Source organism: Opisthorchis viverrini (genome assembly GCF_000715545.1).
Source record: "Opisthorchis viverrini unplaced genomic scaffold opera_v5_294, whole genome shotgun sequence".
In the NCBI taxonomy this organism is placed as follows: Eukaryota; Metazoa; Platyhelminthes; class Trematoda; order Opisthorchiida; family Opisthorchiidae; genus Opisthorchis; species Opisthorchis viverrini.
The window spans coordinates 123539-148824 of record NW_008751947.1 but is presented as its reverse complement, the minus strand read 5'-3'; the positions used below and the strand labels follow the sequence as shown (position 1 = coordinate 148824).

At 45.5% G+C, this 25286-nt stretch overlaps 3 protein-coding genes across 3 annotated transcripts; 2 read left to right on the top strand and 1 right to left on the bottom strand.

Moving 5' to 3' along the window:
* Positions 1–1086: 1086 nt before the first annotated feature.
* T265_14901 (hypothetical protein) lies at positions 1087–19307 on the top strand (the record flags this gene model as incomplete). The annotated part of the gene is made up of 3 exons (XM_009175745.1): positions 1087–1127; positions 12933–13226; positions 19235–19307. Coding segments are annotated over 3 exons (408 nt in total), but the record flags the coding sequence as incomplete, so codon positions are not given.
* T265_09612 (hypothetical protein) lies at positions 12078–12500 on the bottom strand (the record flags this gene model as incomplete). Its single annotated transcript, XM_009175733.1, has 1 exon — positions 12078–12500. The coding sequence occupies one exon, from the start codon at positions 12498–12500 to the stop codon at positions 12078–12080; it is 423 nt and encodes a 140-aa protein (XP_009173997.1).
* Positions 19308–20171: 864 nt separating the features above from the next.
* On the top strand, positions 20172–25074 carry T265_09611 (hypothetical protein; the record flags this gene model as incomplete). Its single annotated transcript, XM_009175732.1, has 2 exons — positions 20172–20332; positions 24831–25074. The coding sequence occupies 2 exons, from the start codon at positions 20172–20174 to the stop codon at positions 25072–25074; spliced, it is 405 nt and encodes a 134-aa protein (XP_009173996.1).
* Positions 25075–25286: the final 212 nt, after the last annotated feature.

Genomic DNA, 25286 nt, shown 5'->3' with positions numbered 1-25286 from the left:
TATTAGGAATGTCGTCCGGGGCTACGGGTACGTTGTAGTACGCTCGTATGAGATCGCGTTAGGAGATGTTTGTGTGGCACAGTGTACTTGCGAAATCGTGGATATGCGTGATGGGATACCTGTCTGGGATAGTAGCGTTAGTGAGAGAACGATAATCTCCACAGGGTCTCCAATCACCTTTGGATTTCTTGAGTACCATATGTAGGGGTAATGACCAATGACCCGATGAAGAGCGGATGATGCCGAGTTCGAGCATGTGTTCGAACTCGTGTTTTGCGGTTTGTAGCTTATCCGGATGAAGTCGGCGGGGATTGGCATGGAGAGGTGGACACCTAGTCTGGATGTGGTGAGCGACGGAATGAGCGACCGGTTGAGTGTACTGACATGGATGAGTAAAGTTTGGAAAATCCTAAACTATGTCAGTAAAATGAGAATCAGGCAAGACAACTCGAATACCCGTGGATGAAGTTGGGGCACTAATTCCGTTGAGTGGGAGGGAAGTTAGCATGTCCAAGAGACGTTTGTGTCGAACATCGACAGACAAGTTGTAGTGGGTCAGGAAACCTGCACCAATGCTGGGTGCTTGGACGTCGGCCAAAAGGAAGATCCACTTGAACGCACGTCGCAATCCGAGGTCAAGAGTGAGGGAACGTTCGCCGTATGTAGCGATGCGGGTACCGTTAGCTGCTTGTAAGGGGAAAGAAGCAGAATCGGGAAGTGGATACGTATGTGGTAGCACGCTAGCTTCAGCTCCCGGATCTACGAGGATGAATGATCGGTGATGTGGAATAGGCGACTAGTGTGAGGGGGGCCATAGACAGTCGTCGCCATCACTGACTCGCCGGGGTGTTTAACGGGGTATTGGAACGCGGCTTGAAGAAACAAGGCGGTTTGCATTTGCGTGTCTGAGGGCCGAAAGTTTGGTGATACCACCACCAAGAAGGACTAAAACGAGACAACGATCGGGATCCTGAACTTATGCGATGCTCGTTGATCTCTAGCCGTTGTAAGCGATAGGTCAAAGTATCAAACTCGGCTTGTAGTTGCGATATGGAAGCAAGAATCGGATCGGAATCCGTAGAAATGTTGGGTGTATGGCGAGAGGCGGAGTTTACAGGGTTACTGGGGTAGGTTCTGTTTATTTTATTAGCCATCTGGGCTAACTGCTTCAAGCTGTGGTCAGCAACGAAAGCACTGATTATGTGAGACATGGAGGGTGGAAGTTTGTCGAACCATAGTTGGGCCAGGATTTCCACCGCTAGCTTACGGCCGCAGAGGAGAGTGCTCATGTGGCGAAGCGGTTGTGATCGCGGTTTTCATCAAGTTCGACAGTGGTGAATAAATTCCGTTTTCTAACTTCCCTGTCCTACTGATGGCGGCCGCACGAAGGGCGTCATAAGGGTTTTCCTTGGGAATATCTTCCAACAGATCTTCCAATTATGTTACTAAACCGCTGGGAAGGTGCTGGACAACATGGGAAAATCGAGTGGCTTGGGAATTGATGCGTCAGGAGTAAAACCGGCCTCCACCTGGTGAAACCAAACTATGGGGTTGCGTGGATTGTAGTCTGGTAAACGTATGCTAATCGCATTCTCGACTAAATCCGCTGAATCAAAGTGTCCCTCCATAATTACTGGGCAAAAGAAACAAAAGTACGACGACTTGAAATGAAAAGCTTTTCAAGAGGTATTTAGAAATACTTGGGCTCACCAAATTTGTAGTGGCCTGGCTAGCCCACAAGTTACTTTACCAGGAGTGTGTGGCAAAGAAATGAAGACAGTGACGCTAGGCTGGGTATACAAAAATAAAGAGGTCAAATGGAACAGACTCACTGACAATTGGTTTCGTTAAGCTCATTCGTCGTTAGCCCAGGTCAGCGAATAAACATTAATCCAATTATGTTGGTCCAGAGATCATCTTCTGAACAGTTCCGACATATACTAGATTCCGAAGATGGTCTGAAATGTTTTGATACCAGAGTTAGCACATGAGACTAGCGAATGATCACTGCAAGCGCGAGCGAAATCAGAAGACAGATTCGAAGCACATGACCACACTTGTATTCTGTGAAATTGTACAAGTGCGCGTTTTTGTAGTTTTTCGTATTCAAACAAAAAACGATTATGCTATCGACGAGACACGTAGTGTTATAATGGAAGCATAATAAAAATCCAAAACGCCGCAATTTTATCAATATTAGGTAGAATTTCCGAAAGTCTGATAGAACAAAGACAGACGGTTAAACGAATTTAGATTATCAGTCTAAAATTTCGACCCTTATCTAGGCATCCGAGGTTCTCACCAGCGCTGGGAACGTATTCCACGGGACTTGTTCAACCAGATGTATGATTGATTCAGTGGACGATGAAATTTAGTGACCAGCATATATGATGATGCTTTTTTGTTCGTGCATATATGCAACAAAATGCAACACTTCGGCGCAAAAAGTTTTATCTCTCACCCAAAATTTTTGCAGCTAAGAGCACTGTGCTTCTAATGGGCGTTATGCGCTCTTCTTGGCAGTTTGTTCATTCAAGTAAGCCGCTGTTAGCAAGCGGTCGACGAAATAGACCTTCGGAATGAAAACAACATCTCCAGAGATCGCACGATCGAACATATCATCGGTCCAGCCAAACGATTTTCCATTTGGTCTTGGTTACTGGTTCAACTTTACATTCCCATGATTGATTGATTATCATGAATTGATTATCATGAACTTTTGGCCTTGGCGCATAGTTCAGATGTTCGGATAGTGTGGAGTGGCGGGTGTCGTTTTGGTTGATTTGCATGTAAGTACTTATGACACGCAAGCTGTCTTACTGGGCTTCGCCTCACAATCTCTCTTTTTGTTTCCTGTCCACAGGAACTCACCTGAACCCATAATTTCTATGATTAACTGCCCCCTGATTCTTCCATATCGGACATACTACAATAGGTTGACTTACCGTGGCATTACTGTAGCTCGCGGCCCTGGTACAGTTCGCCAAAACGTTCTACTTACTAGCAGTGAGTGCTTGTTTGAATACGCCAAAAGCAAAGCGTGCTTTAGTGTTAGGGTGCATCGATGCGACCTTAGATCTAAGGGGTGGATCTAGAACATGCGCCTCTGGGCTTTTTGAACTATAATCCTGCCTGAGGATAAGCATCGATTTTTGATGGCTGAATGTGCGGCAGAAATCATCAAATTGTTAGATAGCGGGTAGAAATCAATTTGCGAGCTCGGCCGGTCCAGAAACAAGTTAGTGCTCACCGACTCTGTTGATGTATAGATGTCTCCAGGCTTGGCTTGGCACAAGTGTTGGAATGAACAAGCATACACTTATGGCCATTTTAGGCGTCCAGTTCTTCAGACGTTGAAGAATTTCACTTGTTCGGTCCAGGTGTATATTAGCTGGGTCTGACAGTAGCTGTCGAAATTGACCCAGAAACAAGCTCACTAGAATCAGTGCTCAGCTTCAGCACGTGTAGTTCTGATTGAAAATTACCTGACGAGCCTACCTTATTGGTTACCTGGGCCAGGCACCTCACTCGATTGCGTTCACGTTTTAAAGTGGTAGAGTTGATGAAGTTACTTCGTTGATGACTCCTCTCAGCTTGTGATACACGCCACTCCAGTTAAGGTGCAGTCCGGCGGGTTAACAATACGCGTAGAAATATTTTACAGCTCATATGTGAGTGCGTCCAGTGCGCTGAACTAAGAGTATTTACTACTTGCTTGGCACTCATACAGTCGGGTTGTACAATGAAAACGTCATCAATGTATCTGCAGTAAGCGTAACATTGTGTTGCAGTCTCGTGCATCACAATCCAGTCGCTCTTGTAAGAACCCTTACAAGAGCCCGACTATGAGTCTCCCCTCCCACCACCACGACCGTTAGCATTGGTGTTTACGGTGACTAGTAAAGGTACGTTGGGGTCGTAGATCAACTGATGATATTATCATCACTATTGCATTATTATTAACAATACTCCCATCAGGACCTAAATATGACACTTTGCTGTAGTGGTCGAGTATGAGTGCTTCAAAGTTTCCACGGGGTGATCTCGCTCAGCATCGCCTAACCATGCCAGAAGAAAGTCTAGTAAAATCAGCCGGAGAAAGAGCACTGAGCTCCCGTGTTACGAATAATCGGATTATGGGAAGCTTTGGGTATTAAATCTTAGTGTTCGCCGTAGATACATCCAAGTTTATTTTCGGAGCGACCAGCCTCCATAACTATGGAAACAGCAACACCGTCTTCTTCTGATGGAGGACGGGATAGAAAAAGTCAGCTTTGGAAAACACACCACCTGATCGCTTAATGGTTGGAGGTAACTGTCCGAGAATCTCTCAGTACGGCTGAACTATAAAAGAATGACAGGAAGTCCGATGTTCTCGTAGCATATGTACTATGCACAGTAACACAACGAGTGAGACATTATGTTCTTTGGCTAGGCAGGCTTCCTACAACCGAGCAGGTTGAACACTTGAGTCATCGGCTGTCTACAGAGTCCCGCATGATAACCTTTGCCTCGCGGTCCGAACCGTTGAATTAAGGACTTTTTGAAAGGCTACCGAACAAAACCCTGCAGTATATCGCCCTGTGGGTTAGACTTTTGAGTTAAAATCTTAACACAGTATATTCTTTAGTTGATCAACCGACGAGTGTAGTTCGCTTATACAGTTCTTCATCCACGGGCTCTTCAGCAATCTCCATTCAACTAGGTTCCTCTGGTTTACGTGAGTGTCTAACGCCTAACCGTGGCTTTGTATCCCTACATCTGTTTAGTAAAATAAACTAATTAATCCTTGTTAACTTTAGCGAATCTGCTTTACACTTTAGCTTTGTCAGATCAGTAGGCAGACATTTTGAACTTTATTGTCTTCGGATCGCACACAATCATTCATTTTAGTCACACACTGCAGACTATGTGAGGTGAGCCTAAATTTCTTATTTTGGTGCCAAGTGATCCTGGTTCGATTGCTTGGGGTGTCCGCGACGTAGAGATTGTACTTAGTCCCGGCGCTGAATGCACTCTGCCGCACTGGCTTCCAGTCAATAGCTGTCTTTGTGCTGTTCGGTTAAAATTTTCAGTGAGATCGATGTGTCTGGTCAGGGTCGATAATGTTTATTTTTTGTATCAACACACGCTATATCAGACGGAAACTCTGAACCTGGGAAACGTGCCTTGTTTTGGAATTTGTCTTGGTTGTTTTGGTCATCCAGAGGTGTAGTTACGGTGACGATTGTCCAGATCGGTTGAGTAGGTCCGAAAGGCAGGCCGCTATCTTGGCGACTGATTCTAGGTTGGCACTCACCACACAGATAATAGAGAGCGGCTTTTTAGTTGCGCTGGTGTGAGGGACTGTGCGAGCATTACACGGACAAGCTGCAGTACAGTTCGCTGGATCACAAAGGATCTGACGACCGTACCACAAACTGCTTAGTACGAAAAATTGGGATGGGCATTTCAATGGTGATTCTGGTCTTCAAAAGAGTCATAAGGATACCATGTGAAAATCGTCATACCATCACCTCGATTGGTATAACACCAGGTGCTTGCTGGCGTCATCTTATATAGGTTGATCGACTATCTGGAAGGATAGATTCGAGAGAAAAAAACTTGGTTTGGCCTTGATCGAGAATGTATTGATCATATCTTACCTTTGAGGCAGGTGTCGTAACCTTTCTTGACCTGAAAGTTGGTTTTGACTCTGAAAATGGTCAGAAACTTACTGTCTGCCGGTCAAAGGTGCCCTTCCTAGAATTTCCAGTATAAATGCACTGCACCTCATACCCTGTGGAATCGCGCGTCCATATAACAAGCTATCCTTCGAGTCCTGCAGATCCACGTGTGAAGGATGTGCTCTCTCTTTCCGCCGTTCTTTAACTTGGTTTTTCTGCCTGAAGCTTCTCTACATACCCCTGAAACTTTGTGGTTGAAAATTTTCCGGTCGTTCGTTTACCGGCATTGAGTGTGCTCTTCGGTTCATGTTCTTCAATGTCACCATCCATGTTAACCCCGAATAGGTTGATATGTTACCTCGTTTCCTTCGCGGAGCTGTTTTTGTCCAACCATGTGCTGCGTTGAAACGGTTGAGAGACGGACAGTCCGTGACATGGAAACGGAGTAGACTCGGGTGCACAGCTGCCGTCTCCCTGGATGTGGACTATGCGACATCAATTTTTAATTACACTTGCAGCCAGCGGTGTGCTTTAATCATCACGTTCGATGTGTAGCTGTTCCCAGTTCATCAGATAACTGGAATGACTTGACATCAAGCGAGTGGTTCAACCGTTGCTCCAGCATCTAGTTATACATTCTATAGTTTCTCACTTTTCAACAACCGAGACTGTAATGGGTAAAGCAACGGAACGTAAAACGAGCTAAACTAAATCGTACCTCGACTGCCATAAAATCACAAAAATACCTTTTTGTATAATATTCAGCTCTTACTGAAATTGGTTTGACGGCATTGAATACGGTTGCTCGTCAACAATAGTTCGAACCACCCCTGTCGCCATTGGCTTGCTCACCATGGCGCTGTCACCGAGAGATGACCGATAGCCTGGCTGCTAACAGTGAGGGCTGATGTTGAGCTGCTGTTTTTTATGTAATTTGTGATATCAAGCAGTGGAACGGAAACAAAGTGACTCTGTTTAGTCGTCTCTGCTGATCGTACCTCATAAGCAGCAACGTGTTAGGATATTTTTGGGGCATACCTATCCCTAGAAAAAAAGTCGCTGTAACTTAAGCTTGGTAAAACTGCAGAGCGATGTATATCATCAGATCCTACCACGCTGAGTAATCCAGGAATAAACGAGACCAAATCCTTGCCCGCTGTCACCTCGGACTCTCTCTTGCCCTGCCACCAAAAAGTTGTCATGACCATTTTGAGCACTGACATACTTAAAATTTTTAAAACAGGTCAGTCAAACATCAGTGAAAAAATGCTTGAGGACTGATTCACATAGTTTCCCCAGCTTTTTATCGTGTGCTGATGACGTCGCTACGGAAAGCTTGCGTACTCATTTTCTGAGCCACCAAACGAAAAGAAGTCAAATGAATTATGTGCATAACTTCCTACCTCGGTATCTTCAGCGTGTATCCGTTTGTGCACCTGACGCACCTGATTATTGAAACTCAGACACGGACTCAAACTTACCTACCTCAAAAGGCCAGTGTATGTCTGGAAAAATTACGAACCCTGAGTGCTTTGGGAGGCTTTTCCACCTGATAAAGCACAACGCCCATTTTTTTGCCACTTTCGCGGTTGCTTCGTCCCTGAGCCACTTTTCAAATGTATCAAACTTCTCTGGTATCTGCGTTCCCCTTCGATAAAGATGCTGGGCAGTGCAATGTGTTACAACTCCGAGAGAATTCAAAGGGAATTCCATACCTTTCCGCGGTAGCTGCCACACAGAACCTTTTTCTAGTTGTATAGTTGAGTGAAGAAAGCTGCGGTTTTTTTAGTGGCTCTCTTATAGTGCCGTTTCTCTTTGCTTCTGTGGATAAGTTGCCGTCAGGTACATTTGGGATAATTGGCGTAATCATAGACACTAAATTACTGAAAATGCTCAAATGATTGTGGAATGAATCGCTGTACGTGAAAACAACTTTGGTCCATCTTTTGAGTACTTGTTCTAAACAGAAGCCGCTATGTTTGATGTACTGTGACTAAAGAATGTCGTAGACGAAGGATTTCGAGTCTCCCAGTAAAATCGAATTAATGTACATATGAATGTGCTTCGCGAATTTCCAGTTGCATTATCTTGCGCGAGGAACAGAAATTAAAAGAACACGTTAATTTATTCTCACCGTCTAACAACTGGCCTTCCCATTTCGACCACGGATATATGCATTAGCACAAAATGTAGATGCGTATTGCCCCTAAAATGCCGTCTGTATAATGCGGATGGATACGCTTATTTTCTTGATGTGATATTATTGAGGGAAAACTACACTTTTTTTACGCACTTTTAGTCGTTTCCGGAGCACGGAAACGCTTGCGGGACACTCAAAACATGTGTCAATCGTTTGCTTAAAAATAAGAGACACTGTGTATGGAGCAATAGACCCACAGGTGGTATCAAGCAGTAAGGAATCTCGAAATAGCACAGCGTTTCAGACGCTAAGCTACAGACTGGAAGGTCCGTGGTTAGAACCCAAACCTCTGTTTTTAAATTGACCCTATTTGGACATTAACAGTATCCCGTGCTTTTCGTGCTTCTTTTGAGTTGCGTGGCAGCTTTGCACCGAAAGGATGCCACAGATGAACCACTACTACCGTTATTATTCCGTTATTACGTTACTCTGGAAAACGGGGAATCTGCCATCCAGCAGCGTGAGTGATTGGGTATTTCGTTTCAGAAAGCAGATCTCTGTCGATATTTGTGCTCTGAGTGTGAACGTTTGGATTAACTGGAAATTGGCACGGGGATTATCGCTCAGAAATGGATGGTACGGAGACTAATTTTGCTTGCATGGTAGTCTGACTAGAAAAGAATATACTGTGGTGAAATTGGCTCGGTGAAAATCATTCCTGAACACTCTACCAGACATTTTAAATGGGTATCGTTCCAAAGACCCCAGGGTATAACGCAAAGTCGATCCAGCAATGCACGGCGTGGGTTTATTGGGGACGTATCCCTATGAAACGGGTTGTTCGGATTCGAACGCACCTCTCAATTTCGCTCTTTGCACAAAGGATGTACCGCAAGTGCCTTTTATTTTGAACAAAGCTGGCTGACCACACCATGGCACAGCTCCAAACGTCCAGGCACTCGGACGTCCGGGAGTCGTGATAAAATGTCCAGTTTTGACTGTTGATTGATAATTGGACTTGTTACAGGTTAAAGGTATTCACTCAGCAGTCACACCGATAGATTTGTTACAGTTTGAAGTGCCACTATTCCAGACAGCTGTACTCAACGGAAATATCACAGTCAACGTTTGCTTCAAGACAGCATTCATCCACTCATTTTTATTCGTCAGTGAAAGGCACATCAGAAGAATGGTTTTCAAACATGACAACAAACCAGCCCATACCAGCATGATCGTGTTCGCTGTCGATGAGTGTCCCGCATAAATAAAATGGTTTCGAAGATGTGTGGATCATGATGACGAGGCATTTTAAAGACTTATGAAGAGGGACTTGACGGCAGAGATCCTGTGAAACCAATAATCTTGGGACGCTACCCATCAGCCATCACGTCATACATCATAAGATACGGTTAATATGGGCCTGGTTTGGATCGGCGACATCGACATTCCAAACCTGGAATTAACAGTAAATTAGGTGAGCTCCTCCGTTGGTTTGGAATGTTTGAAAGTCCAAACTCCTGTTTTGAAACGGAGTGAAGGCATTAAAAATATGGATAGTTTTCTTGGCATTTTGACAATGGAAACCACTAATAAGCACCATGCACGTGAATAGCGGAGGTTAGTTGTCATTATGCTCCCGGATGATGTTCGGGGACTGTTATCGGTTCCACCAATCCCAGTGCTTGCTTAAGCGTTTTCCCCACATAACTACAGCTTTCAAAGACTGGATTCATGAACATTATAGTCGTACGCCTCAGTGCCCTGGGTTGAAGATTATCGCCTGCTGGTATCCGACAAAAGTTTGTCGGAGTAATGCTTGTTCTTAGTTTGCTGGTTGTAGGTGACGGAGTTTTCAGTCGATATCGCTCCTTTTAGTTCCGGTCCCATGCAGCTGTACGTCGAGTAATCAACGCGCGACTCGGCGTCTTCCGATTTCAAAATGCCACTAAAAGACCGGTTTGTTGCATCGCTGGACCTGACCACAGCATCAGAATTGTCCAAGGTAGTGGACAGGTGTACCTATCTATGCGATCATGTCACCTCGGACTGCAGAACTGGTGCGTTTAATACCAGAACAGCTAAAGCGCCCTCTGCTTTCCTCCTTCGAGATGGCTCAACGGTCAGAGCACGAAGCTACCGAACGGATGGTGCGTGGTTCTAACCCAACCCTGGCTTCTCGATTACTTCTGCATAGACTTGAGCAACCGGGCAGTATCCAAGCCTTTATGCACCTGTTCAAACCGCACAACAGCTTCGCGCCGAATGGATGTCACGGATGAACGGTCTTGTTTTATTTCGCCTCCTCCTCTTACGTTAAGAACCTGTGGACCCCAGTCTATCGGCGAAAGAGGTTTTCAACCTAGCGCTGTATCCAGTGCTACTTCACGGTTGTAAGGTCTGGCCTATGAAGGACAAAAGAAGCCCGCTTGAACTCAGCCATCAGTGACCATGGAGCGCTTCACGCGGGCTATAGGAACATTGGAACAGAACTGCTGATGTATGGCACCAGGTACGCTGGCCGAGTCATGAGTGATAATCAGCTGAATTGCCGTGACCCATTTGTTGAAACCGAGTTCCGAGTAGCAGATACCCCAAATTAAGCAAGGCGTGCCCCAGCGTTGTCTCAACTCTGCTGGTTCATATCGTCTACGTGACTGGTGTGTGATTCGAGGTGCTCTTCTCTGACTGACACGCAACCGGCGGGTTTGTTTTTTCGTCAAATTAGGTGTTCTTTTGTCCTCTTAATTCATGCTCCTCTCTTGCACCTAAACGCAGTGGTAACCCGAATAATCGTGCATAATTACTCGGTTATCCAACTAAACGGAAACGAGTGACTGCTTGCCATTGTGCTCCAATCCATTTTCCTTCCACTCCATCTCGAAACGCGTGCACCGTCTTCTTTTCAGGCTGGAGGAAATGCATTCACCGGAAGTGTAATGTAAGACAGTAGTTCTGGAACAGCATGGGCAGGAACATAAGGTGAGATGCATTGCTTTTGTTTCATCCTTTTCCATTGCGCGCTGGTACTGGGGTCGAAAAGGGCCTTATATTCTGTTTGGAACTTGTTTGAATGCTGTTCCCACATGTTTGTTGGCGTTCGTGCTTCCAGATTCCAGGCCCTTGCGAACCAGTAAATCTCGCTACTAGTTTTATCTAGTCGGTGGTCTTGTCAGTAATCCGCATTGTGTAGGCTACTTTCCTCATCCTTGAACAGAAATTACAGTCGCCCTCCACTTAAGTCAATTCGTTAAAAAGCTATCCGCATTGTAAATCCGTAGTTTTTCTTTTTGTAGCAAATGGAACCCCTGTGTAGATTGCCTCCAGAATAAGAGCCAACTGAACCACGCATACAAATTACCAATAACGTTTTGTTTTTATTGGAAATCATGAGCAATGCGAACTTCTCGAAACCTCAGAGAAACTGGAACTCGCGACCTCCCGGTCAGTGGTCTAGAGACACATCCGTTCGACCACGAGCGGTTGATCAACTCTCACTTGGAACAGATAAAGCACCGCCCATCCATATCATACAGTCACACATGTTGACTGGCTCCTCGAACAATGAATCCTCAAGTGAAAGGTTGAACGCGACGCTCCATCCTGTTGTTCAGACGTCTGTCACCAAACGGCTAATGCTCAAACTACCAGCTGGGGGATCGAGAGTTCTAGCTGTCCTCGGGTTTTGTGAGATGCGCAATGATGATGATTCCGAATAAGGATGAAAAAACTCTACAGTGCTTGTCGGCTTTTCAGCACAGATTAGCTTCACTGAAGGTGACGAAATCGTCATTGAAGGTGCCTTACTTCGTTGCACACCACACCTGGTACTCAGAACTAAGAAAGTCAGCGACTAAACTAAGAGTTTTGTTCCTATAAGAAGACAAAGCAAGCATCTTCGGGATAAGGAAAACATATCCTTCAAGGACATCTATGTTGGATTTCTGGAAACTATTCACTGAGTAGTAGAAGAAAGGGAATCAGTAGTTCTTTCTAGGAAAATCACTTTAGGTAAGTGCAAGTCATACGGCCTTTGAGGCTCCACAAAATTGTTCAGGTGGAAAGAAATCAGAGTCGAATTGTCGGACCACAGTTTGCTTTGTTGTCAGTTTTTATTTGACCACGCTGGTCGTAATGGGTCGTTTGACCCAAAGTTTTGTTAAGGTTAGTCACCCGTTCATGTAGTGTCCTCGCCGCCACGAAGAGACTGGACCTTACTGTGATGATGATGATCATGATGATATAATGTCCTCGACGCAGTCTGGTTGTTCGTTTTACCCATCACCTCGCTGTTTCTTTATATTTTTGTTGGTGATCCATGTGCACAGTCTGTCAAGCCAGAGGCGGCAACCATTCTGAAGACCACGCGGCGCTCCAAACCCACTCTCATGCCCATCCTCACCGCAGCCAGGTGAATACTTGTAAAATCGATTTGAATACCCAGTTGCCTGAGCTGATTTTCCGGAATAGATTCTCTCAGGTCCAATATTTGCCACACCTGAACTTGTCCGAGAATTGACTAAACGTAAAACGTAAGCAACAGAGTGAAAAGCCTCACTGGAACCCGATGGAGCATAGGCGATGAAGACGAGGGATCTCACTCTTTTGATAAAAGCGTCGATGCTCGGTTGTTCTTCCACTTTTCGGCTGGTCTTGTGCAGTTTTTGTCGAATTGACTGGGTGCTTGAAGTCGTCATATTTTTATTCGTTCATGACTGTGACGCTGAGAAGTACAGGTAACCATATTCGAATATACTCATGACCCAGATGGTTAGAGTGGGAATTTACTGACCAGAAGGTCCATGGTTCGAACCCGACCTATGCCTGTCGACGCCCCTGTCTAGGCTTGGGCAACCTGGCAGTATCCCAGCCTTCGTGAAACCTTCGGGTGGTATGGCAGTTAGGCACCGAACGATTTACTCATGCTATACCTGTACAGGAACGAAGCTGCATTCACAAGCCAAATGGTTGAATCTGCATAGGCCTAGGATTACGCATATTAAGTGAAGTCGAAGTTCTCACCGTTTTCGAGACAAACATTCCTTTTTCACATTTCCCATGGATGGTCTTCACACGGGGAGGAAGGGGGTTTACTCACCACGTATACAGCTTCATTCTGCTAATTTTAGGTTTTCCCTCACCTCTTCAACTCCTTTCTGTCTTTTTTTTTGTGACTCTCCAAGATGGAAAAATACGCCAGCTCCTCCAGGTATGGCCTACTGCCCTACAACTTTGGAACACGTGGCCAATTGTGCTACCCATTTGCCGTGGATTCCTGTTAGTATGTTTGGCCTGCAACGGCTCTACTCCAAATCAACCAATCACATCGAATTATCTTCGGCAATCATATACGGCATGGCGGTCGTATGCCTTTTTCTCACTTCCTCTGCTTTCCATGTGTGCTCGTTTCTGTCACACAACAGGTGAGTTATTTACTCAGCCAACAGTAGATGTACGGTTTGGTGTGTGCTACTGAAACTGGACGGCGGTTCTGGTCATCTGGTCTGGTCTGGTCCGGTGTGGCATGACATGTATGTATCAACAAACTTGTTCACAATATTGTCGAGGTTACAGAATCGATAAACATCTACGGTGCCGTAGGGGGAATGTATAAATGTCACTGTCATATTGGGGATGGTCAACACCACATACGTACTGGATCCAAAGTGACATTTCCGGGTAGTCTGTTTAGGATATTCGGTCGTTAATAGCTGTTCATTCCTACGGAAGGCTGACAGATAATCCGGTTCAGATGACTAATTCACACCTAATTATCACCCCATATTGTGTGGCTCACTCGAGCGATTTTGGCCATTCAAGTTTTGATTATCAGACTTACAGCTCCATCGTAGTCGCCCTATTGTTGGTCTGGTTACCGGCGGCAGTATTCCACAGCTTTTGTTTTTGTCAGGATTTAATGCCTGAGTACCCCGATTCCGCAACGACGCACCAAGATGTGACTGCAAACATGCAGTAGGTGAGTCGGTTACCAGTTGAGAGACAAACGCAGTAGATGGCCACTCGTTTTTAAGGTTGTCTCCACTGACAATCAACTTGGGACGCTTCATTTTCCATGCTTGTTACCGGACGCAGTTATTCAACGAATTTTTGGCCATTTTCGGCTTCGTATGGGTTTGTGGAGCTCTAAGGAGGCCGGCATGAAAAGAAGCATTCGTTTTCGAGAAACATACTCATTTGCAAATCAATTTGGTTTTCACGAGAGACTCAACTGAATCTCTCGTTTATGAAGTTTTACAACTGAATGTGCTGCACACAGGCCACCTCATGTTTCAGTTGGCACGATATTTGAGATATCGCAGTATATTTTCATAAAGGAAACTACTCACAAGGTTGCTGAAAACCCGAGTTTCCGTCAACCTTATGTTCTACTTGAACCCAAATTGGACTGCTTTCGAGAAATACACTCATTTGCAAATCATTTTGGTTTTCACAAGAGAGCAGTTCGTGGGCTGCGAAGGGTTTTCAGCAACCTTGTGAGTAGTTTCCTTTATTTGAAGCATTCGTTATTCGCAATTGCTGACGGATAATACTCTTTTTGGTAAATCTCTCAGAAATTTCGCCTCCAAGTTTTACCGCTCACCTCCACACAATGCCATGATATCGCATGCTTCTTATGTTGAGTTCCTAGAAATCGATCGGAAAGACTGGTTCCACCAGAGACCAATCTATATTGGTAAATGTAAAAATCGTGGGTTTTTAGTAGATTACAAACAGCGTTGTTCTCCCCCCTCGCACGTTCAAGTGATGTTCGCTCGTGAGTGGTCTACTATCTGATAGGCTGTGCGGCACTTTGGGTCAACCGACCGTTGTTCGAAGTCGCCAGTCCTGGCGAATCGTAATGTGTACCAAGAGAAATGCGCATTGTGTATTGGAAGATGAGGACCCGAGCTTGTTTGCAGCGAAAAGCTCTGTTACTTTGCTGGAAAGCAAATCCCGGTATCGCCGTTAACTGATAACGTTGTCAGCTTGTTTGTCGCCGGTTTTGTGACCGTTTTGTTCGAAAGAAAAACCTTGATTTCTTTACGGATCGACCTGTTGGGATATTGTTCATCCGACTCATTCTCTGCAAATAAATAAAAGTATGTGATTGTTCCGTGCTCGAGCTGTTTCGAATTTTGTTTTGCCATACGACTTGGTCGCATCAACAGCAACAAGCCACCACCTAAATGCCTAGGTTTCAGTGTTTCTTACTACCGAATACCATTTCGTTCGTTTCTCGGTTCCATATGTTATCTTGTGTCCGCCTGACATCACCCTGCAGGTGAGTTGTAGCTCGTCTTCCTGTGTTTTAAACATGGACAACTCGAGGCAGTTGCTTTACACGACTATTCGACCACGACGTACTTCTTATCAGGATGAATTCGTCTCCTAAACTCTTTTTCATCTACCTCCCAAGACGTTTTTCGCGTTCTACCCTCGGTGCTGAATAGCCCAAATCGGTCGGTTAGTTACGCCATTGTTGTCGCAGTGTTTTCGGCTGATGCCTTTTGTGATTTGAAGTTGTTACCTGTCTGTATCTGCGAAAACGAGAATGACATGTATTGCTCTTGGCGGTTCACGGGTGAGTGTTACTCACGATGGAGTACACTGAATTCACGGACACAACAGAATGGATAATGCAAGAAGGGTGATCGGTGGCCTGGCAAAAACGAAACGTAATGTTCTAGGAATTTTGTGAATATCAAATAGCGGTTGATCCTTAATTGAGTGCACAACTGCGTAGATGACACACTTTGAAAAGGCAAACGTTAGACGCGATCCGAGCAAATCGAGAAAAGCGGATGCTGTTAGCCGCAGTTCACACATCGTGTTGCCTGTTTCTACCCACATGCATGCGCGTCGTGTGTTTGTTTTACGCATATATTCACGAGTGCTCGTGTACCACTGTTGCTTGGGCTGTATGTGGGCACGTTTCATTTGAGAGATGTTGCTGTTTGTCGATGACAGTTGCTGATGGCACTAGAATTGTAATCGATGTCGGTCCTATCCGCCTTTTTCCCATATTGTAGTGGGTATTTTCCTCTAAGTGAGTTGCGTACGAGTGCTTTTAAGCTAGTCTTCTTACTGCCTACCTTGTTAATTCACCTAGATAATGTCAACGGCTTTGTACCCAGGTGATTTTTGTCTCTCTAACCCGGTGGTGCACTTTTACAGTGACATTTCTACGATTCTGTCCGGTCGTGCGCAGCCCGCTGGAAAATCACGTTCAGTTTTGCCGCTAATGATCTGTGTGATGGCTCTTTACATTGTCACGTGCTTGCGCTGTCATTACTACCTTAGTTAAGCAGTGTCACATGATTCAGCCATCATTCAATGAAAGCTAGCTCCGGATTCAAAGATTCATAGACCGAGGTTTTTCCTCTTGGACAGACAAGTTCGGATGTGTAGGGATTAGAACCTGTCCGCTGGCATCTTGGTTACTATTGGTCCAGCCGCATGCCTAAGGATTTTTCAAACATTTGATGTTCCTGTCATACCAGTAAAAGGAAGAAGGCCTTTGCTGCGGAGTTATTTATTAGAAAATGCCAAATGACCAGTTACAGACTATTGGACAGGGAAGCAAAACTCTCACTAGCATCTTATTTACAAAAACTGGACATCCATCTTCTCCTGAACGCGTCTTCTTGAACTTTCCTGGATGCTCGTTGACTCCAATCATTCATTGCTCAAGTCCAAGCAAATGCTACGAAGGGACTCCACAAATTCCGCAACAGATTTCCCTTTGCAAGAGACGCAAAGCGAATTTACAAGAACAAGACGTACTACTCGCATGCCTCGCCATCAGTAGTATCACCGCTACACCAGAAGTCACTTAGGGCGGTCCTGATTTTGAGGGCATGTCACAATTCCCCGAAGCTGATTACTAACCTCCCTTACCCAAGACACTGCGCTGGCATCATCATCATCATTGACAGCAGCACCAGAAAAAATAATCGTGCTTCACTGCCATACAAACGTGTCAGAGGGAGAAGCAAAGTTTGTCCAGTGGATCCGTGGACCCTCTCAAGGAGGACACTGTTCAACTTTTACAATTGTTAAACTCAGTTCAAGACTAAGGAGGTCTGGCATATTCCGACCACTGGTCGAATATTATCTTTACCGATTCTCAATTTTCCGTTCTGTTTTAAGACAGACTGTTGTGAACGGATTAGAAATTTTAGTGGTCGCGTGATTCATTGAGAGATTTTAGAGGACACTTCCACGGCTTCGAGATGGTTTCAAATAGTTCAGTCGTTGAGGCACGAAATCATCGATCAGAAGGTCCGTGGTTCGAATCCAGACCCCGGCGTCTCAGCTCATTGTGTCTGAGTTTGGCCAACCTGGCGTATCTCATCCTTCGGGTAGCACGACAACCAGGTACCGAAGGACTATTATAGCTGGATGATTTCTTCATTTACTTTTAGTGTCATTGATTACACTACGTCAGTGGTAGTTACTGGTCAGTGAGGAATAGTACCCCAGTAAAAAGCCGAAGGAAAAGAAAGGGGACTGGGAGCAGCGGGTCTACGTACACTGTGAAACAGCAATCCAAACGGGCGCGTTCTTATGAGAGTGAAATGCCATCTTTGGCCCAACGTCCTTTGAGCACCTCATTCAACGTTCTTCCGGCGTACATCGACAAACTACGGCTAGAAGGAGATAGTCTGATCATCACTGCAATCGGTCTAGTGCCGTGTCTTGTAAGGTGTCTAAGTACATACAAATATAGTCCCACGGACTCCAACCAAGGAAGCGTGCGTTCAATGATTATGTCAATAAACAATCTGAACAAGAGAGTATGACAGAGGCGACCTTGACGAGCCTCACTGTTCGTGGGAACGATTTGGTCTTATGGACAGTCTCGTAACGCCGCTCTAATTTAGGGGTTAGGACGAGTGTAGTGACGTCTTCCATGTGGGTTGAAATGTCATGAGATTAAGACCCAGCCCTCTTACCACTCAAGTTATCGAGCCAAGTGTCTGAGATTCTGACTGTCTTCCGGAATTTATACCTGGACACATTTACATAGCTTGTAAGTAAACACTTGTGCTGAACGCTGGTAGTGATCTTCAGACACATGGTACTGAGTTATCATTAGCGTTTTTTCCACTTAGCCATGTCAGCTTAAACTATACAAGCAAACTTACAAATATAAATGAGTGTATTTAGCTCTTAGCGGCTTTCGACGGAATGGCAAAACACTTCTATGACAGGCTTTCCACAAGGCGCTGTTATGTACGAATCCCATCACAAACGAGAGATTTAGCTGCGTTCCAGGTGAACTTTCGCAAAACCAACTTTGCAATTTCGTGCAATTTAGTTTCAAATAAAAAAATAAGGTTGACGGTAACTCGGGGACTGCACCTATCTGATGAGCCTTAAGAAGAACGAAACCGGTCGTGAACTGTCGAAGAATTTTCAGCAACCTTGTGAGTAGTGCATCACGAAAGCTGCATACTTGTTGCACAGTGGTTTCAGCTGCCATATTCCGTTCGCCGATGGTCTGGAGAAGTAGGAATAGATAACTACGCATCAAAGGTGGTAGCTGACATTGAGGGGTGAGCAGTGGAGTGGCAGTGAACTTTTCCTCAGGGAGGTGACAGCTTGGATGCATGAGCTCTGGAGAATTAGGGATAGATAGCTACACATCGGGGGTGGCAGCTGACATTGATGGGTGAGCAGTGGGGTGGCAGTGCACTTTTCATCAGGGAGGTGACAGCTTGGATGCATGAGCGCGACTGGACCATGTCTGTTAGCCATTGATGTGTCTACAATCAAAAGTGATGGCAGTGACCAGCGCAGCTGCATTTGCCAGTAATGGCTTCCATACTTTGCTGCCAGTCCATTGCTTAACCTTCTCGGGCCTGCTTCTACGCAGTGCGTAGTTGTGCGGACAGGGCTGTCCGAGAACATCGGTTAACTGGTATAGGAGCACGTGACCAAGCCAGCACAACCTATAGAGTATCATCATTTCATCTATCGTGGGCGGGTTATATCTTCCGAAAGCCATTCAATGTACTTCAACATTACTGTTCTTACCAGACCAGAGCAGTGCTCCGAAGCCATCAATCGTCGGAGACAGTTTTTAACGACTTAACGACGTAGTTTCTTATGATCTAAGTCCGTCGCTTACAATTCACTTTTACTCCACCAGCCTATCTTGTATGTTCCTCATGTCGTAGCCTCATCGTCGGATAGCATCTCTCTCATTTTTTCCCATGCTTGCTGGAGTTCTGGAGTGTGACTTGCTTCTTTCAATACCCAAGCCTCGGCTGTACACCACTCTGGTACATCTGGTTTCAATAGGCCTACAGTTGAATCGTTTTCGGCACACTGAAAAGAGAGCGTGGTTCTATTCGAACCACGTGGTTTGTGAGCCTGGTCTATCGATTTCCACCTTGCTTTCACCGCTTACTTTTCCCGTTTTCAGCCGAATTCGTGTGATTTTACACAAATGCGATCGTGTTGTGATATACATTTTCATCGCTGCTTCCTATACTCCGTGGTAAGTTTGTGTTTTTGGCAATTCGACTCTGGGAGAGCTATGTTGAAAATTGATTGTTTGATCTTACACGTGTGCGTGTTGCTCCACAATGGACCGTCCTCACACCATCCGGCAAAAACTGGTCCATCAAGCACCAGTTTGCATAGGTAGCCCCCNCTTCTGGATCAATCCACTTGGGTCGGAAAGTTCAAGTAAGTGGTCCTCAAGACATCAGTTTCTAATCCTGTGAGTGCCGCGTAGCGACTATCTAACAAACGACGAAATTCCTTCCTCATCTGGCATAACCATCTGACCAGCTCATACTAAGTCAGCTATTCATGTTCGAGGACGTACCACTGCACCCTTCCCACGCTCCTCCAAATGACCAATCAATAGCAGAGTTGAAAAGTACCGGTAGCAGTGGACAGCTCCACCGTGCACCAGAAGCTAAGTCTAACCTGGTTATCTGTTCTTAATACAACATTTTATAGGTTGTCCGAGTATTGTGAGACCCGTCGTGAATAGAGTGAATCGTCCATTTTAGAACCAAAAACCACCTTGATTTGGTTTCGTGCATTTTGGGAAAGGCGTTGCAAGGAAAAGAGACGTGATGGTTTGGTCTGACGAGCGAGCCATTCTATGGTCCTTTTAAGGACCAAGGAGATGCTACAACCTCTCGGAAGAGATGCACTTTTTTCAGTTTCACATCACTCTCATTTTGAACAGTCGTCCTCCTGTCCTGGCTCAATTATTCAAGTGAATCCACACCAAAAGGGAGGGAAGCACTGGATTTGAGTTTCGCTCTTGTTAGAGCTCACCAGCAGTGCATATCCAATAGACGTGCCGGAATTTGAACTCCGGACACCTGACATACGAGGCGAACATGATACCACTATCCCACCAGCGTATGTTGGGCGTACGTGAATTCTCACGTCTGAACGGGCGAAGGTGTTCGCACTTGAGCAATGTGATTAGTATGCCCGACACATCATCGATACGACGACCCAGTAACTGTCCTGGTCGTGACGATCGATTGGCCCGCTTGTCAGGACTTTCCAGTCGGGTTGAACAAGGTAACATGTGGCGTGGTTCGACACATGCTGAGATGCAATCCCAGTTAAGACATGGTTTCCTCTCGGGAATTTTCAAATTGTTCAGTTGTCTGACGGGTGCAGCGATCTCGGGTTCATAGAGCTTTTCACGGACTAATCACACGGTACTGAGGCTAGACCAGTCTTGAAATCCCGGATATGAAGTGACAAGCGGTTTGGCAGTTGCTGGACGTAGTCCTCCCTGAGTGTAACAGACACGTGACATGTTAGCTCCCTATTGGTGATGCTAACGGCCACTAAAGTTTACGGACCGTAGTTTGGATGCCCGAGCTCTAATACACTACCCTTACGACGGTATTGAATTACACACAGAAAACACGAACATGAAACGGGATAAGGACAAATTGTAAAACCACTACACGAAAGTGAGTGCAGAAAATTATTAGGACAAGGAATCAGCGAAATTCGGTCACCTATTCAGCACAAATGGGAGATTCAAATAACCTCTAAGTAAGATTGATCGGAAGGAAAAGTGTTCACCAAACATTTTGAAGAGTGTTCAGAAATGGTGGTCTGTCCACATCTACATGTGGAGGAACAGGACCGGGGAGTCTAGCGAATTCTACGTCGGGTTCAAGCAGCTCATGTTGTTTGGGATAATCTAAACTTGAAAAAAGTATCTGCAAAGAGTATATGTCCGCTTCTTTTCTTGGAGCGGTCAAGTTGAAGGTATTTGTGCTGGGATTCGAACCCGGTCAGCGAAGTTAAACACTGGGTTACCCGGTTCAAATGACGTCAAAAAGACAAACAAGAAGAGTAATTAGTGCCCGGGTGTGCTTCCAGTTCATTCCATTAATCATTTACGATCAATATTGTAGCTGTTGTTGTCCTCAGTTGAATACTAATCACGAACAGATGAAATAATCTGAGGGGAAGGGTATCGTCCCGTAACTTTCTGATTTCCTCACTTCTCGAATGGGCGTTCGGCGCGGGGAATCGCACGCGTCATTGTTACCAACTGCACATCCAGACGGATGTCAACTAAATAGGGGAACTCAGTCTTGAACACTTGGCTCGACTAAAAAGCGACGTAGAACGATTGAATTTAGAAGAAATTCTATGAAGAGGCCTGTACGCATGGACTAAGGAGTGTAACTGAGTGTAACTCACCGTTCGTGGTAAATGCATTGGAAAACGCTTCCCAGGAGCGCGCCAATCCACACAAGCCACAGTGTGAATAGACCCCAGGACGCATGGAAGTCGCGAAGGACAAGCCTGTGGAAGAGAGAAAAATGTGTGATGCCGTGTCATAGAGAGAGGCAACCACCATCTGACACAACTTTACAAAACTACGGGTGATTTTTAGGTCACTTTCAGACAGGCTGGGATGATGATTAAAACTACGGTTCTTTCATATCAACGTGAGTTGCGTGTTGTCAGTTAAGTCGCTGCAAAGAAATAAGTAGCACATTTCGCAAATGCGTTCCTTGTTTAATGAAACGATCACCCTGTCAAGATGAGGCGAGATAGCTCTGTTGTTAGAGCGTAGATTTACTGAACGGAAGGTCTGTAGTTCAAACGCAACCTCTGCATCTTGACTTCCCCTGACTAGGCTTAGGCAACCTGACAGTATCCCAGCCTTTGTGCTTCCTTTTGGTGGCATGGCAGTTAGGCACTTAAAGGGTACTACAACTGAACGATTTTTTACCTTGCCAAGGGGAAACTAACTTCGGTTAAAGCCCTATGAGCCAAAGCTGACCATCATGAGATGGGGCGACGAAAGAATTTGGTGCTCTCGCTTCGATCGATCTAGAAAAATGAAGCCACATGACACATTTCCATGCTTAACTGGCAAAATCGAAAAATGTGGCAGCGAACTAGCTTCAGTTTCTTTTGACACAAAATTACTCATAACGCTGGTAGATACTCTTCGATAACCCATTGTCCCTTTTGCCCCTCTTGAGGCTCATTAGGCAGGCGTAGTCTTCGAGTTCAAACACCAACTTGTTAGCAAGTGTAGTTACAAACTAATTTGCAAATTCGCTGTGTGTTAACAGGGGACTCAATTGAATATCACCTGAATTCCTCGTTTCTATCCAAACTGGGCGCGGAGGTGTAGGCGCCTCGGGCACTTATGATTGTTTAACAATGTGCAGCCGCTTAAGCCACATTTTCCCCGTTTTCACTGCAGTGCTTTATTCAAATAAATTGACATGGTTGGACGACGGTGACGCACCAATATTTTACAATGATGGTGATGACTTGTGAGTAGTTTGGGACTTTGCCTAACCTGTGTACGCGTCCCTATCGGCGCTCTACTGCACCAGTACATGTTTAAATATGATGGCTGTCCTGTTGGATTCACAGCATTAGGGAAAGGCGTCTTTTTTGATTGATTCACACCCCAATTGATAAGACGGATGGCGTTGAAATGAACAAACCTCAGCATCGTATTGAAGTAAGGCGCCATCTGCCAGGCTGCTTGGCAGACCTCGCCCGAGATAAACTAAGTCTAACGCGACAGACGAACTTTAATTAGACAGCCGGGCTAGGAGACGACGGCATCCGAGCAAGTGGGGTTGGGTTTTTAACTATATACGAGCAAGGTCACGCGCGTCCCAGGCAGGAAGGCGCGAAGATCCTACGGGACTCAGTCAGACTGTGTCTCATATTGCAACCTGTTCCCTGCAAACCTTGAGCCAACAACCGCTTATAACGAAAAACAACAGAACAATAGCTCGAGATGGCACAGTGGGCAAGTAAGACACCAACTTACTGAACAACCCTGACATCTCAACTGAGCCTGTCTAGTCTTGAGTAACCTGGGAGTATCTCAACCCTCGTGCCTCCTTCAGGTGGCATGCAATCAAGACGCTAGTGGGTACCGCAGTTGAATGAACATTACTATGCCTCATGTTGCCGTCACTGAGCATGACAGGTGTGATCGTTCACCCTCAAAGAAACGAACAGAGGTGAGGCCAAACACGTAGAAATTCTGATAAGCTTCGCTACTGAAGTGTACCTTCGGGCTCCACCTTTGCCATACGTACACGGCTTTGGACTATTCGGCTTAATCAATGGACAAAAGCAGAAGCTGATGTGACAAATACGCTGTATGTTGCAGCTACAAAGATTACTGGGAAAACACCTAAAAACAGAACAAGGATGGCAAGACGGTAGGCCGAATAGACAACACACTACTGAAAAGGTGGCTGAAAACACTTCAACAAACCGGTTTCGCCCCTCATCGTAAACGAGAGATTCAGCTGTTTCCCGTGAAAACGAAAGTGGTATGCAAATGAGTGTATCTGCCGAGTCGGTTCACTGGTTGAAAAATTGTTGTAAACGGGACAACCGGAAACCGAGGGATGGAGAGAAGGCAACATTCGCTACAACAACTGCCTCAATGAGGCAATCAATGCCCACATCTGAGCAGGGGTTTCGAACCAGTGACCTCGCGGCTAGTAGCTGGATACTAAACTGTTTGGTCATGAGCAGCTGATCAGAAGCGCGATAACTTGTACTCAGTGCAACCCATCGTTCAATCACGGAATTCACGCCACCACGTAACGTGCTGACTGGCTTGGGGAGCGATGACTTCTCAAAGACGAGTTTCGCTCATCATGTGAATTTATTCTTCCTCTGAGCTACTTAGCGATTGTTGGTATATTGGAATACTGCTCAACTTCGGCGTTTTAGGGACGCATGCCCAGCCGGGGTAAACAGTATCATCCACGAGTGCCGTTTTGGGATGCGCACTGCGCCATCCCCTGATGGCCAAGACAACAAATGCAAGACACCGAGAAGCGATGCAGGATATGGGGGGAAATCAAATATTTAGAACGCTTACACGATTCTTTGCGATGGAACTAAGGGAACAGAACAGTGTTTCTCAGATTTTCAGCGTAGATTGGCTTCAATTACAGGACAAAATTCCCCATCAAAAAGGGGATTCACTGTGAAATTGGTTTACTGTGTAATTAAAAGGTCATTCTTATTAAGGAGTCGAGAACCAGAGGGGGAATCGACATGGTAAATCCTGGCACGCACACTGATATGGAATGGGATATTCATGACAAAATTTGAGTCATCTAGCTGTGCGCTGGTGGAAATTGCCAGCTAATCACACCAGACAATGCATGGTTTTAGATTACGGTCCTTGGTGCACACCCAAGAAGGTCAACCATACGTTTTCATTGACCCTTCCAACTCCGATTACTGTGCAATTCCTCAAGGTGCTGCCCTTTTCGGCTTCAGTTTGCATGATTACAGTAGCTCGAGATGGCTCAGTGGGCAAGTAAGACACCAACTTACTGAACAACCCTGACATCTCAACTGAGCCTGTCTAGTCTTGAGTAACCTGGGTGTATCTCAACCCTCGTGCCTCCTTCAGGTGGCATGCAATCAAGACAACCATGTCTTAACTGGGATTGCATCTCAGCATGTGTCGAACCACGCCACATGTTACCTTGTTCAACCCGACTGGAAAGTCCTGACAAGCGGGCCAATCGATCGTCACGACCAGGACAGTTACTGGGTCGTCGTATCGATGATGTGTCGGGCATACTAATCACATTGCTCAAGTGCGAACACCTTCGCCCGTTCAGACGTGAGAATTCACGTACGCCCAACATACGCTGGTGGGATAGTGGTATCATGTTCGCCTCGTATGTCAGGTGTCCGGAGTTCAAATTCCGGCACGTCTATTGGATATGCACTGCTGGTGAGCTCTAACAAGAGCGAAACTCAAATCCAGTGCTTCCCTCCCTTTTGGTGTGGATTCACTTGAATAATTGAGCCAGGACAGGAGGACGACTGTTCAAAATGAGAGTGATGTGAAACTGAAAAAAGTGCATCTCTTCCGAGAGGTTGTAGCATCTCCTTGGTCCTTAAAAGGACCATAGAATGGCTCGCTCGTCAGACCAAACCATCACGTCTCTTTTCCT